Source organism: Corvus kubaryi, unplaced genomic scaffold, assembly GCF_017639235.1.
Source record: "Corvus kubaryi isolate FWS band 111438036 unplaced genomic scaffold, C.kubaryi_AGA036_p1.0 split3-73, whole genome shotgun sequence".
In the NCBI taxonomy this organism is placed as follows: domain Eukaryota; kingdom Metazoa; phylum Chordata; class Aves; order Passeriformes; family Corvidae; genus Corvus; species Corvus kubaryi.
In genome coordinates this window covers 38,588,667-38,604,815 of record NW_024582091.1, presented here as the reverse complement: position 1 = coordinate 38,604,815, position 16,149 = coordinate 38,588,667, and the positions used below count along the sequence as shown (strand labels likewise).

General features: G+C 35.8%; 1 protein-coding gene across 1 annotated transcript in view; it reads right to left on the bottom strand.

Moving 5' to 3' along the window:
* The window catches only part of ESR1 (estrogen receptor 1), a 163,186-nt gene that overhangs the window by 48,670 nt on the left and 98,367 nt on the right, over positions 1 to 16,149 (bottom strand). The window contains 2 exon segments of the mRNA XM_042016491.1: positions 3,003 to 3,338; positions 15,613 to 15,729. Of these exon segments, the coding sequence (XP_041872425.1) occupies positions 3,003 to 3,338; positions 15,613 to 15,729 (453 nt within the window).

The following is a 16,149-nucleotide window of genomic DNA, read 5'->3' as shown; positions in this document are numbered from 1 at the left end:
GAATAGCCTGAAGTGTCAGAGGAGGTTTAGGCTGGGTATCAGGAAAAGGCTCTTCACTCAGAGGGTGGTTGGGCACTGGAACAGGCTCCCCAGGGAAGTGGTCACAGCACCAAGCCTGACAGAGTTCAGGAAGCATTTGGACAATGCTCTCAGGCAGGTGGTGTGACTCAGGGATGTTTCTGTGCAGGGCCAGAAGTTGGACTCAATGGTGCTTGTGGGTCCCTTCAAACATGGCATATCCTGTGATTCTGTGATTCACTATGAAATATGATTTCAACTGATCCACTCATACAGACTTTTTTCCTTGCTTTTCTACATCCTGCATGTAGGTAAATTAAGTCGCATAATGTTTCCAAGGCTTGAGAAGTGTGCGTAGGAGAAGCTGTTTCCTGCAACTGCTTTTTTTCTATTGCTAAAAAGCACACTCACTTTTTAGAAAAAAAAATATATTTTTACCCTTAATTCTGAAGCTTGAAACCTTAGTAAATTAGCTGAAAAAATAACTGAGTGAATTTCCACAATGCTGTTGCACCAAATACTTCATTTAACAGAGGAAAATTATTCAGTTCCTCTGTTTATGCATAAAGTATACAAAAATCCTCTCTGATTAAGCAGTATTATATAATTCCTGGTAGTAATGGAGTATTCAATGGCAACGTACTGCAGAGGTAAAATACAATTTATATTGTCAGACACATTTCCATTAATGTACATGTATTCCCAATATATTCTAGTAGAAGGAAACTTTGGCAAGCAGAGACCCAATCTTTGAAAGGTGATCAGTACTTCTAATATTTTATATCAGCAACTAGGTACGCCCAACTTTTTCTAGGGACCAAATGAGAGATTAAAAAGATATATATGTTTAAGCACCTAGATCCAAATTCTTGAGGTAGGTAAACAATTGGGCCTGAATTCTTTTAAATCAACTTTAATTTCTGCTTTTGTCCATGTATACTGTTCTCCAGGCCACAGTACCAAGAACCAACTAGGCATCTAGGACTTTCAGAATCCCCAAACTCCTTTTATTCTCTCTCTCCTGCTTTAGGACTTTCCTTTGGTATAATTGTTTGTACAGTCACTAGTAGATCAAACTATGACTGGGAAAGGATTTTTGGTTTTTAATTCTAGCCAAAGTTCGACAGTTCTACATAAAACCTCACCTGCTGGAGTACTTATTAATGCATATACATGGAGTCATAAGCCTTGGCTACTCCTTAGGAGCTATTTTTACAATGTAAATGAAATGTATAATACATTGGATATACATAAATAGTTAATAACCTCATACCTTTGATTTTCTGGTGTTAGAGGCTTTCTTTAAATTTGAAGTATATATTGGGTAAACCAGGCAGTTTTTTGATCATTGCCAGTTGTAATCATCTTGTGACAAGCAGTTCTAGAGAGATTTCTGAATAAAAACAAGATCTGGGTTCTCTGACAATGTTACTTCATTTTTAAACACATTTCCATTAATTATACTCTCAAAATCAAAAGTCATGGAAACCAAATATTTCCAGTTGGACAACATAATGAATTTAGATTGTGGTATATTCATGTTGAATGTAAATTAATTTATTTTAACAGACTAAGTATATCTCTAAAAATCAGTAGAAAGGTAATTTGAATTTGTCTGTTTTGATAGTGAATAGCTTTAACACTACGCACATAGGTTCATTTTTCAAAAGCATTTTTGTAAAGGCATGATGCAAAAAATACCTAAATTAACAGCAGAACCTGCCCGTGACTTGAACAGACTGTAGATCAGGCCTCAACCACCGTGACTTTGTCAAGAATAAAATTCTCAAGTGATTTCTTATAAGATACGATGAGAAATTAAACACACACAGGTTCTCATTGGTCATAGCTGGAGCCCACAAAGTGACATATGAAAAGTGGTTGAAAGGGAGCCCTTAAGGACTGGAAAAGACACGGTTATTGATTTACCAGGAACACTCTTGCCAAGTTTAAATGAAGGAAAACATAAAAATGGCATAACCTGGGTGTAATTCTTTTGAGGTAATGCGGGTGAGAGCTGTGTTAGTTGTCTCTAGCATCCCTTCCTAAAGTAGCTGCATAATTTTAATTAAATAAATGGCTACAGTAAAAACTTAAAAGATCAGAATCCCAGTGAATTATGAAGTATAAATTACCATGTATGCCAGTATTTTTACCAAGCTAAAACTACAACATGTGCAATAAATGTCTTATAAATTTTAAAATCTTAATTTATGAAGAGTATTTGTGTAGACTGACACTTTGAAAGGTGATGAACTTTAACTACAAAACTACTCTCTCATTTAATTTATATTGATTAATTGAACTACATGAATGATATGTAACATACAGTCAATAAAAAATTCCTTTTGGAAAAAGACAGAATCATGGTGTACCAAAATGATAAAGATAAAAAAATCTAGTTCTATTATGAAAAAAAATCATACTAGAAGTTTTATTCTGGACTTTTTTTTTTTCAAATCCAAAATTCATGAAAGATCTTTAATTCACAGTCAAAAATAGAACCCGGCAATTAAATAAATCATAATAATACTTACGGGCTTACTAGTGATGCTGAATTTATCACTTACATTACATGTATAAGAGTAACCCTTTACTAAAAGGATTAAAATAGTTAACATAATTTGATTAGATCAAATTGACTAGATTTGACTAATAATCTCTTTTAACCTTTAATTTTGCTGAGTTTTGTCTGGAAAAAAAAAGTTTATCAAAAAAAAACTGCCCAACATTCTACAGAGTGGGGAAAATACCTTTTCTTAACTAAATCTTTCCTCAAAAATCATTTACATTGCACTGTAGTATTTTATTGACAAATATAACATAAAATTTGATTAATGTTGTAAGTTTTGTTAATGTATTTATACTTAAATGACCAATTTCAATTAAATAAGAATAGGTAGTCAGAAAATCAGTATGTGGGGGTTTCTTTTTGGTTTGTGTTCTACAGGTTTTATAGTTGACTAGGGCTTTTTTTTCCTTACCTGGAACTCTCTTTGCCCAGTTGATCATGTGCACTAATTCTCTGTCTGCAAGGTTGGTCAACAGGGTCATCATAGAGGCTTCGTTGAATGGTCTGTTTGGGTCATATTCAGAATAAACTAGGGGTGGCTCCGCTTCCAGCAAGGCACTGACCATCTGTTCTGCCGTCAGGGACAGGGCTGGGCTGTTCTTCTTGTTATGTTTAACCACCACTGGACTTGTCCAAAGGGTGGGAGCTCGCAGCTCTGTTGAAGAAGCCTCCCCATTCCTGGAATCCTGCTCCTCTCTTTGGCGTTTTTGTTTCATCACTCGCCCACCTCTGCGGTCTTTCCGAATTCCTAGAGACACACAAGAATATAATGAACTCCTTTCCTTGAACTTAAGTATTACATACACTTGGCTTAAGCAACAGCAGATGCTTTTGACAGACGCAGGCAGCATTGACTCGATTTATTTTCTGAAGACTTCTTCCTATATAGGGAATCTTACACCAGTAATTGGACAGAAAAATTATTTTTAAAAGTACAGTGTCAGGAATAGTGCACTCCTTCCTAAAATTCAGATCAGTTGGGCTCACACAGAACTCTAGACTACTGACACTGTACAGCTGCCTTAGCCCCACAAAAGGAAGTCATTGGGAATAAATAAGTATTTCTTTACAGCTCAAAACTTCAAAGTATCTCCCAACCTCTAACAGACCCTTATTCTATAAATGATCATCAATAAATTAATGATGTTGCTGGGTCAGATGGATCACAGAAGTAGCTCTCAAAACTACTTAGAATATTTTGCTTAAGGTCACCAATTATTTCAATTAAACATCACCCTATTACTGAGCCAGTAATCTTCATAATTATATAAAAACCACTTAAGAAAGTTCCCATTATAAGATGAGCTTATACAGCAATAAAGAATGCCATTTAAGTAGATAAACGTAAGTACAAAAAGGAGACATAATTGCAACCTCAGATTCTAATATGGGAGACCCACTGCCAAAAGGCTGAAATAACCACAACAGAAACAGAAAATTGTTATTACTGCACATTTCTGCAGTGTGCTTTGCACTGTCTGACCCTGAACCTTGGGATATTATCAAGTCAGCCATACCAATTCAAACAACGTAAGACCTCTACAGTGGAACAAAACCTTCCTTTGGGGAAAGGTTACAAGAAAAATATGGCAATAAAGCCCACGTGGACTCCAACCATAGAGGGAAGGTTAAGTCTGGCTCTAAGTGGAGGAGTTACAGGCATTCTGAGACTGAGTCAAAAACTTAAATCCATCATCAAGTGGAGGCAAGGGAGGACAACGAAGTAATAAGGAAAGCACACAAGGAATTGAGCTATGAGGAGAGGGCAGCTATGATGCGGTTTATTCTGGAGTTCTCATGCAACATGAAAAAGCAGCACTAATCGCAGTTTGAAAAGCAAAAGAAATATCTACAGAGAATAAAGATGCAAACCATTCAAGCAATAGGGAAAACATTTAAAATAAAACCAAACCAAACCAAAAACATTTGCAAGCAATCAATACAGGTCTTTCTAATGGTTGGGGAAAGGGAAAAACAACCTTTGCTCAGATCTCTTCACACTACAAAATTTTAAACCTTTAGAATCCCAGTCTTTGTTGGCAGTGTTTCCATCTCACATACAGCATGCCTTCATTTAGATCTTGGATCCATCAGCAGGTGTCCTTTCTAGCCTCAAAGAAACAGGGACAATCTTTAGATCTCTTTTCCTCTTTCTTCAACTATGGTGAGATTTCCACTGAATTAGTATTTGGATATTAGGCATTTTATGTCCAATTCATTCAAAATGTAGTAGGCTTTGTGATTCTATTCCATTAATCTATTCAGATAAAGGGAGTTCAATAAAACTTTCATCACTCCTATTACTTAACCTATCTACATTTTCCCATTCCCTAAACTACTTCTAAGCCAAAACTCTCAAGTGCATTGCTGTTCCCATTTTTCAGTCAGCAATACCAATCTTTCCTACCACTAAAGAGTTTCTTTTAAGGAGAGGATGGGAGATTCTTGCTCTTCAGAAAAACACAGGACTTATTCTGGCAAAACGTCATCGTGAAGATACTCTCACTGGTAACGTCCTTGCAATACTCAGTAGCAGGCATGCTCCATCTGTAACAGAGATTTTTGTTGTATGCTTTGTATCAATGTAATGTTTCTGAATTAAACTTGCCCTGTGAAACATGTAGATATAATCACATGAACGAGCCCTCATGGTTCACAGAAACTAAAGCATTTGTTAACTTTCTCACATTCAAAATTTTATGGCTGCTCATCTAGAAATTTTCTTTCAAAGAGAAAGCATCCTTGTGGTCTGTGGTGTTCAACATACTCATAAATAGATGGGCTGACATAATTCATAAACAAGAAGTTGGGGCTAGAAAAATACTATAAAAACATCAGATAAGTTTAGCAAGTAAATAGAAGGCTAGAAATTACTTGGAAAGGAAGGGAGGACAGAACAACTTCATAAATCACAGAGTTTATTATCGTGAGGCACACTACAGTGAACACTGCATGCAGGTCTGTTCCTCCCAAATTAAAAAGAGATATAAAAATATACAAAAAAGGGATAAGAGAAAAACAGATAAGATGATTTGAAATGTGAAACAACTTTGGTATAAGAGATATCTAAACTGACTATATCTGCTTGGCCTGCAAGCCAGATACAAGACTACAAAATCAGGAATAGCAAAAAGATGAATAAGGTACAAAACACTAAAGCTTCTCTTCTCATACAAGAAGGTTTCAAATGAAAATACCCCATGCAAGGTTCAGGACAGACAAGAAGAGGTTCCCTTTCACACCATGCAGAAACAAAATTGACAGTGTGAATCAAGTAGAAGGTGGTATAGTTAGAAAGCTGTAGGCCAAATGTGATAGAGAACAGAATCAATTAAAGGTTAATAAATATAAGTAGGGCAACATCAGCATTAAGTCTCCATCACATAGATTACTGGAAGATCAGAGTTTTTTTGGCTTTGCTTTTTATTTAGTCCAGGCCTGCCTGGTTAAGTAAATCTAGAATGTGATGAGGATTTTACATAACAGAGGAAAGGTGGCAAATGTAAGCATATTTAGCTGTTTACAAATAAACCAGATGCTAAATAAGAACAATAGTTTTATTTTTAATTCATCTGAAAGTATACCACTGGCTTTTCTTCACCTTAGAACAAAAAAGTGGTGCATTAAGCAAAGCTACACATAACCAGTTTGGAGGAGGATGCCCCCCACAAATTTATTCTTGTATTTTTATTTTGGGATTTTAAAAAAAATCAACCAACCAACCAACAGTAGCAATTTTACTGCTGGATTTTGTGGAGACTAAATCTGAAAAAAAAGTCAGTAAGAGTATGCATTCCTTCTGCATTACATCACCAGCTTTTATGATAACAGACAAAAAGGTCTCTGAATCTGTAAAAGTATCATATTCATCAGAGATTTATAGAACTTACTATTAACTCTTTACCTAACCCCTAGATGAACAAGCAACATACTTACTCATTTTCTTGGACTAAATAGGAGTGAGGATCTCTCTGAAAAAGTCAAGTGCTCCCAAATCTCCTTCAACTTAATCAAATTTTGTCTCTGTTAAATAGAGGTAATAGTGATGCACAGTCTCTAATTCCAAAAAAGGCAACCCTATCGAGCTACAATTTCATTGCCAAAAGTGCAATGATCCTGTAAGAGTTTTTAAATATGTGAATGCATCAATTTTGATTTAACAGTTCAGCCAATAAAGGGACCTGAATTGTCAAGTGTTATGAAAAACAATATTCTAGCAAAAATTGAAGTATTATGCATCTTGCAAGAGCTCTAAAACAATTTCCATGATTGGAAGAGCCAAGATTTTCAAAGGTAGTTTTATAAAACTTCATATGCAAATTCAGTCAGACTTTCAGACATGGAGACAGGTTTCAAAACTGCTAAGTAATTATAGAATCAAATAATAAGAACCTGATCAGCAATACAATTGCATCTGGACAATAAAATTGCATATGATGCTCCCATGGCAGGGGAGTTGGAACCAGATAATCTTTAAGGTCCTTTCCAACTCAAGAGTCTATGAGTCTATGATTGTGAAAGAAATATTAACCATATGAAATACTTCACTAGTATTTTCCCACGTCTTTAAAACAAAATAAAAAATAAATTTCAGATTGTTAAAACTAAAATTCCTAAGTTAAAAATGGATTGAATGAGCACTGAATCTCAGCCATACAACAGCCATTTTTTTCCTCCCTACTGCTAATAACAAAGTTCCACCTCATACCTTCATATAAAATACTCGAGAATATTTAGAGGAAGAAAAGGGGGAGACCAAATAGAATCAAATTTGCTTGGCTGTGTGTGAACTACAGAATAATGCATTTTAGATTTGAAGATATATGTATAATCTCAAATTCTATTCTAGTTAAATATATTCCCTATGAGCTGCTTTATATAATATTCTTCAATTTCTTTCTTAACTAGAAATTTTGCCAATCAACAGTTTGTAGCCACACTTGAAGGGGGAGGGAAATCATGGCAGGAAGACGGCTTCTTTTTTTTTTTTTAAATTCAAAAGGGCAGCAAAAAGATACACCTGTGACTGGTTTTGGAAATGGTGATGGGTAAATGGTTTACCAGCTAACTTCCCAGTCTGGAACAACCTTTGACCCTGAGGCTCTTTGTCCACACTTCTGCTCCTTGTCAGCTGACCCCAGATAAGAGATATTTGACACTTCTATATACATGCACAGCCTTGTAGCATTAACAGCCTATAATTTTGTCAGTTTGTCAAAAGAGTATTTCAAATGTATTTGGAAACAGCTTCTCTTCTAAACAATGTTGTTGCTCTTCAAGACCAACCTACATCATTGGCATCCTGTTGAAAATTGACAGAGAGAAAGAATTTCTATTTTAGAGAGAAAGAATCTCTAGTGTTTTGTAAAACAAACCCTGCTTGACAATAAAAGACAAAATGTATGTGGTAAATAAAAGATATTATAAATAAGAAGGTGTCTGTCAGAGCCGCAGAGTGTCAATTGCCCGGCTGATGATCAGAGCGTTAAGGGAGAATGCACAGAACAGGCCATGGCAGAGATGCCACACAAATCCTTTACACCAGTGTTCGCAAAAGAAGAAACCAGATTTTCCTACAACATAAACCTCCATTTCTGAAATTGAAGTTGGGGTTGAAGAGGCCAGAAATTCAAAAGCCTCTCTTCAAATGCCCAAGTATGGGAAGGATTTACTAAACTCTTGGGAGAAGGCCTCTGGGGCTCAGTCCAGGCTCACTTCGGTGTCACTGCTACCACTGACAAAAGTAAGGGACTGCAGAAGTAAAACAGTGTGAACAAGCCAACAGTTCCCTTACGGACACAAACCCGAGTGTCTAAGCACAACTGGGTTTAGGGTCCAAAGGGTGGAGGCAAGCAAGGCAGCTGTCTTTTAATGGCCTCTTATGGCAACTTCACTTTACAGATAGGCCTCATTAGGCACACCTCTGCTGAATTCAGTAGCTTTATAAAGCTTCATTGGAAATAAAACAGAATCCTACAGCTTCCTTTAAAACTTAAGGTCACTGTAGCTGCTATATGTAAGTAGCATTCAATAATATAATTTCATTCTTGATTTATAACAGATGGAGATTGCTGAAGCTATGACTGTGATGTAGGTTCTAATATTATAATGTATCTCAGCATAATAGTCCTTCCAAAGTGATTTTAAAAACCTTTGAGATTTTGAGAACTTTTCTGCTTGATTCTCTCTACATAAATATATTATTTGGTCACGGAAAAGGAACACCACTTTTGAAATTCAAATTCTATTGCCTAATAAATACTTCTTTCGAATATGATTCAGACAATCAGCCCCTTATTTAATTCTCACTTCTCTTTCAGAAAATGAAACACAAATGTAAATTGTGCTGAAAACCCAGGTGTGTTGACAATTACTTTAAATGAGAAACATTGTCTGAAATCTTCTAAAAAGATTAATCAGAATTTAATGTCTAATCTCAAACACACCTCCCCAAGTGACAGTGCTTAATAGCCTGATTTCTGACAAGGATATCTAGACACTCAGTACTATAAATAAATAATGGTCTGTGCACCTGGATGTTACAGTCTTTTCTACTCCTGAGTGGATGAATGCTGTATGTCTATTTATGTGAGTGGGGTTTTTTTCAAAAAATATCTCTTATCCTTTTCCAAACTCCTCTATAATCAAGACTTCCTTCTATTGGAGACAGAGGGAGAGAGTAGTCACAGTCAGGGTTTAGATTCAGATACTCAGGTTCAGGTCCTGGCTCTGCTCCCAGTTTGCTCTGTGACCATGTCACATGACATCTCAGTGCCCCAGAACTCCTACCAACTAGAATGCAAATCATAAAACTGGTCTTCCATGTAAACTCTTAAAGACATGGTGACAAAAAAACAGCTGTTAACAGGCAAACAAATGTCATTTGGGGTCTCGACTATTCATAATGCACAGTTTGAGAACCAATGATCTATTAATTAAAGATGAAGGTGTGAGGCATGATTCATCCTAATCCGTATTATTGTATTCAATCTTTTGCAGTCATAGCATGTTTTAAAGAGCATCTGAGGACACGTAGAAGTGAAACAAGAGAAGTTCAATTAATCCATCATTCAAATGAGTCCTTTTCAGTGCTGACACTCCTGATAAAATCATACCAAGTTTTGGTTACATTAAGTATGGCAACCACCCCATTTCTAGACAATATTTACAATGAGCCTATAGACATTTCAGGGATCACAATAAAGCCTTTACAGGAGCATTCTCTACCTTTACATCAACCATGATTTGGGAAAGGAAGTCGGTTTAGGACAATCAGTCCAGTGGTATGAATCTCAAAGACAATGAGAAATTTTAATTGCTGCATTTTAAAAATTAGTTCAATTAATTGGGTATTGAAGGTGTTTGGCCTGATACCAGGACTAAGTGTTAGAACTGAACTGTAAGTGTCTAAACCAAGAGAAGAACTGGAATCATACAATCATAGAATCATGAAATGGTCTGGGTTGGAGAGGATCTTAAAGATCATCTAGTTCCAACCTCCCTGCCATGGGTAAAGACACCTTCCATTAGACCAGGTTGCTCAGAGCCCCATCCAAGCTGGCCTTGAGCACTTCCAGGGATGGGGCAATGTGTCTGAGCAACCTGTTCCAGTGTCACACCACCACCTTAAGAGTAAAGAATATCTTCCTAAGGTCTCATCCAAACCTACCCTCTTCCAGTTTGAAGCCATTACCCCTTGTCCTACCACTAAATTATCTTGTAAAAAGTCCCTCTTGAGCTTGCTTATAGCTCTAGTACTCTAGGAATTACTCAAGTAATGAAAAAAGTATTAAAAGGCCAAGTGAATGTAAACAAATATACAACTATAATCAGCTTTACAATCTCAAATAAGTGTTCAAGAGTTATACATTAAAAAATTCTGCAGTATTATTTTTTATACATATCCAGTTATAGCATATAATTAAGCATAAGAAAACTTGTCCCATTTTGTCCCATTTCCACCTGACTGCAAAAGGTCTTAACCGTGTAAAATTTCACCGTTGAACCTGCTTTGAGCAGGTGGCTCAACAAAAGACATCCTAGAGTTCCTTCTAGCACAGATCATTTTATGAAGTGGAAGAGCAAGATAAAGCATTTTTGGCAAAGATGTTCGCAACAATGGTCTCTCTTTCTAACTTTGGGGGCAGAACACAAGAATATTATATTTTGGTACAATTCAATGGCAGTGATCTACTTTGTATGTTTGCAAAGAGGAGAAAGAAACATTTCACTAAAAATCTGATTTCATTTCCACCTTTTCTCCCAGAAAACTGCTGTAAACTCACAAAATTTTACTTCAAATATACATGAGTACATGATTTCAGCCCAACAATTACAACTTTAAAAAGTTCATTTCCTCATACATTTATCAGGCCCCACCTACACAGTTATTTGGCTGAGTACAGAACAGTATGTCTAATAGGTATCATTGAGGTTCTCCTTGAACAAACCTGACTCATTCCACATCCACAATCCATTTTCCTTCTTTCACTAATTTCTCTTTTAAATAAAATATTTCATTAAAAGATAATTACATGAAAATGTAGAAGGCCTTGAGCCTGTCCAGTGGTTGAATCAGACATCAATTTACTTCTACTTTGGTAAATGATTTTAATAACTGTCTAGCCTCTTTACATGAATAAATATAGAATTCAGCAAGGAGGCACAGCTCCCTCCATTTAAAGACAAAAATCAGCAAGGTCCTGCTCTGAGAGGACGTAAAATTTGTTTATTCATTTTCCCTGTAAAAATGTATCTTAAACTTCAGCAAGACTGTCACAGTGAACCAAACTGGATTAGACCTGGGTAACTAGTTCATAAGAATGTAAGAGAAAAACTGGAGCCTGGAGACTCCAATCTATAGGAGTTAATGAAAGTTTCTACAGTCAAATGTCATGTGGTTTTAGCACCCTGTTACAGCCAGCACAGAGTTTCACCCCCTTGGCTGTACTGCAGTAATTTCTGAAGTGTTCTCAGATACTTTGTGAGAGTAACACTGAAGGATGTAGGCTTCAAATGTGCTGTAACACTGTAATTTCATTACCACAACAAAGTACACAGAATCTTCTCTCAACAGCATGAGATTTCAGGCTGTTCAAACCCCGTGTCGTATACATAATCACCATCTGGACCTAGCACATGAGCACTCAAATCCTTAATGGCCACATCTCCTATGATTTGATGTTGGGAAGCCATCAGCATTCGACAATTGAAAGAATTATGTAGGTGTCAGGGTGGTTAAACATGGCAAAATATCAGGTAAATAATGGGTTTTTCATTAAGATTCTGGCATTTAACATTATGGCAATTTTTTGCCATAGCCATGAATTCCACTAACATCCTGTTGCTCTGATCCCACACAGCACTTAATGATAAATCTGTCTTGTCACTACATTGAATGTAGCACACTAATAACTAGAAACCTCATTCACTTACCACACTATAAAAATAATTAATAAAAAGCAATAAAGCAAGGTGCTTTTGCTTTCATAAAATCAGGGTTTTTGGAGCCAAGTCATCAGAAAACCTTTAAAACACTGGAGAAAGGGAAAACTAGGTCTGTATTGGAGCAGAGATCACCTGCACCTTACATATGGTTGGAGCTTCAAGGTTGCAACTGCTGTAACAACTCCACTTGGAAGCTGGGACTCTCCATCATATGAAAGTAAGTTGAAGTACACTTCTCCAAACCAGACTAGAAACAACCTTCAAGGCATCAGTGGATTGTAAACAAAAACAAGGCTACTCTCCCCTGCTACAGAACAGAAATAAGAGGGAGGAACAGAAATAAGAGGGACATGACAAGAATCTAATGTGTCCACTTCACGTACAAACGGGGGAGCACAGACTAAATAATAAGATATAATTTTAAGGTCCTTTGGGTTTATTCAGAAAGAGAGAATGAAGCATTTGGACAAGATATAACAGCTGTAAATTACACCTCAGATGGCAACTGCATCAGCAGAGAGTCTCACAGTCTAATTGTCTCTTGAAGCAGCACAGTAGCAGATGCAGAAGGAAGCACTTGCAAACACAAGAGGAGAGAAAGAAAATAACTCTTCAGTACTGAAAGAAGTCTTTAAAAGACACAAGAACAGGGAAGAAAAAAAAAAATCAATAAAATTTCCACAGGAACTCATAAGAGGAACTCATAAGTAAATGTTCCTACGATACAGTTCAAGGGCCACTTGAACACTGCATTTTTTTCTACCTAAAGCCTCAAAAACATGTTTTGCTTGTGTCCACTCTACTAAAAATAATACATATGAACTTTTTCATGCTACATTAAGTGACCTTCTGTGAGGAAAACCTCAGCAACCATATTCTATATCCTATGTTACTCTATATTCTATGTTTAGAATTAACCAGAGACATTTAATGAAGATTTTATATACCTTTCCCAATATTTACTGAAAGTCAATATTTAATATCAATTATTACTTGTATCACTTAAATGGCAGATAAAAGTCAGAAGTTGGGAACTTTTAGTTTATTGAGAAACCTCAGCTAATTTAGTGGAGAAGAAAAACCTGAGATTACTTTTAGGGGAAAGAAAGATGTTTTCCACTGTATCTGAAAGTTGTATCATAATAAGCAAACTGTGGAGATAGAGATAAAAGTGAGATTAAGACACAAATGAATATTCAAGTGTATGATAGAAATGCCTTAAAAAATGCAAATCCTTCAACATGAAAATTAGGAGATTATTTAAACTAAAAGATCCAATCACAAGAACTAGGAATTATTAGAGAACAATGTGAACCTTTAGCTGACCACAGAGCTACATCATTTAAGTATGTTGAAGAAAAGTTCTATTGTATCTATTAAAAGAAAATCTTCATAGCTCTCCTCAGAAAAAATGAGAAAAAAAACCAACAAACTTTTAAACATTGTGACTTAAAAGTTAACCAGATGGCATAGCAAGAATATTCACTTAACCTTTATCTTCATCTGAGAGAAATGTGACAATTATAAGCGTCTAGATTTAGAAGAAAGTTTTTTCTTCCCCCCCATATCTATGTGGACAGTAGGGGATTAGTAATGACTCCAGAAGAACTTTGAATGTTTTACTTCATCTACATTAATTTCACCTTCCCTGAAGTCATCTGCAGGCATGACAGATTTATTACTTGTAACTGAGGGATCTTGAGATTTTTTTCCAAGACTTCATAAAATAATATTTTAAAACTCTTGCCTATGAACCAGTGATGGACTTCATGCATTATTGGTAGTACTATAAGAGCAGATACAATTTATGCCGATCCTGATCTTCTTCTTTGTAAAGTGTGAGTTTAGTTTCTTAAAAAAACCCAAACAAAATAAAAAAAAAAACCAACTAAAACAACCACAAAACTATTTTTGAACTGCCAGTTCCTGCAGTCACTATAGAAATCTTACAACATTTTAAAAGGAAAGGATGAAATCCAGAGGAGTTTTTTCAAGTGAGAACCACTGTATGAAATAAAGATTCCAGACATTTATATTTGTAAGAAAATTTCGGCAGAATTACAGTATTTCTTTTGGAGTACTTTAATCTACAAAATGCTAGTTGAGAAATCTTTACAATTTTTATGAGAGTAAAACAGTTACGTATAGAATAATCAGAAACCTATTAGAACCTGCATCTTAGAGAAGAGATATGAAAAACATAAAACTGGTATAGTGCATTATTAATTAAATAAGTGTAAGCACAATTGGATGTAAATGTGCCAAATGAAAAATGTAATGCCATCAACATAATGCATAATTATAAATCCTAGCTATGATCTGCCATATGTCAAAGCTAAATCTGCATGGCATATTCATATATGGGATTCTCTGGTTTTAGTTTGCCTTACCTGAAGTTCTAACTTCTCTGGATCATAGCTGTGACATTAACTACATACACTTTGAAGAGTTCTAGCCACATAAACCAGGATGTTCAGCTCAATAAACAAAATCTCATTAAAAAAATCAACTACTGTCTTAACTTCTAGAAGCAAAAGGAGATTTTATATCTTCCTCCTGCTTGCATCCCAAAACTGAGATGAACAAAATCAGTCTCAGCTCTTTCCTAATCCTTGAGTTGAGAAAAATGCAGATCCAACCTCAAAGTGCAGCAACTGACCGGTTTTCCTTTAGTCTTTCCTTTTTTCTCCTAAGATTTCCAGACTTGGCCTACCTTTGCTGGACTTACACATGATCCTTTGTTGTGGAAAGGACAAATGTGATGAGCTACGCTTCTCTCATGCTCCAGACTTTCTGTGGCATAAGTAAGCGTTAGGTGTGCCAAAGAAAGGGACAACCAGTCTGTAATCTGAACTAGCTGGTTTACACAAAAAAGACATGGGATCTAATCCTTTCTCTGAGCACTTATTAGTTTGCTAAATTTTTCCTGTGGATATAGGTTTCCATACAGCTACTTATTACTCTCTATTAATAAAAGCAATCTGAAATTTTTAGCAGGCTACAAGAAGACATCGTTATTACACATGTTCCAGGAAAGTGGCATTTATCTCAGTTCTTATAAAATGAGTAAGCCTTTAATACTGTTGGATGAAATTAATTCACATCTAACATATGTGTACAGTTCCAAAACAGAGGAATTAGCTTTCACTTCCAGGTTTCACAGAACAAGAATTACAAATCCAGAAGTTTATTTAAATGAATATGGACTGATTTGAGACTACCAATGTTCGTCACACTGAACTGCAAAAGGCTGCAAAATCTTGGGTTAAATTTCGTTCACCAGGATCCGAAGCCTGGGAGACCAAAAATACTGAGTTAAAAATAGTAAGAGAGGAATTCTAATTCTATTGAAATCAATGTTCCTGTTATTTTTGATGCAAATTTGGACAAGATAACATGATATTTGGGAGTTTTTCATTTTTTATTTAATAAAATAATTTTTATTTAATACACTTCAGCTCAATAAAATCAGTGGCTTCCTTCTTTAGTTAGAAACCATATCGGCTACCTGAGGAAGTTAAAAGGCAGGAAGGCAGACAACAATGCTAAAGATTTGTTGATGGCTGTGTACATACCACCTTTCATCATTCCCACTTCATAGCATTTTCTCAGTCGGCAGGCCTGGCAACTCTTCCTTCTATTCTTGTCAATGGTGCACTGGTTAGTAGCAGGACACATGTAGTCATTGTGCCCTGTAAAACCAGAGGGAAAGTAAGGACATAGTTATACACAGACATAACAAAAATTACTATAACATCTTGGGAAAAAAAGTAGTGTTACCATCATAACCTCTCATAAAAATGTTGATACAGATTTTGAAACTAACATCTCCATGCCACACATTTATTTGCAAGTTCTTTGAATAAAAACTTCTGTAGACTGATTAAAATAGTGAACAACTAAAGTAGCCACAAAAGAGGATAGATTAATATGAACAAGTGCCCTGACTTCCTTGCTCTTAGGCTGAGAAATACAATGCCATCTGGTTTTGTGTGCCTGTGCTGATGTTTAACCAATAGACTGCATAAAATGAGGTTTACAAAATTAAAAAGGTCTATGCACAAAAGATTTTATCTACCACAGTCTGGGGCAGTTAAGAAATAAACAACAAC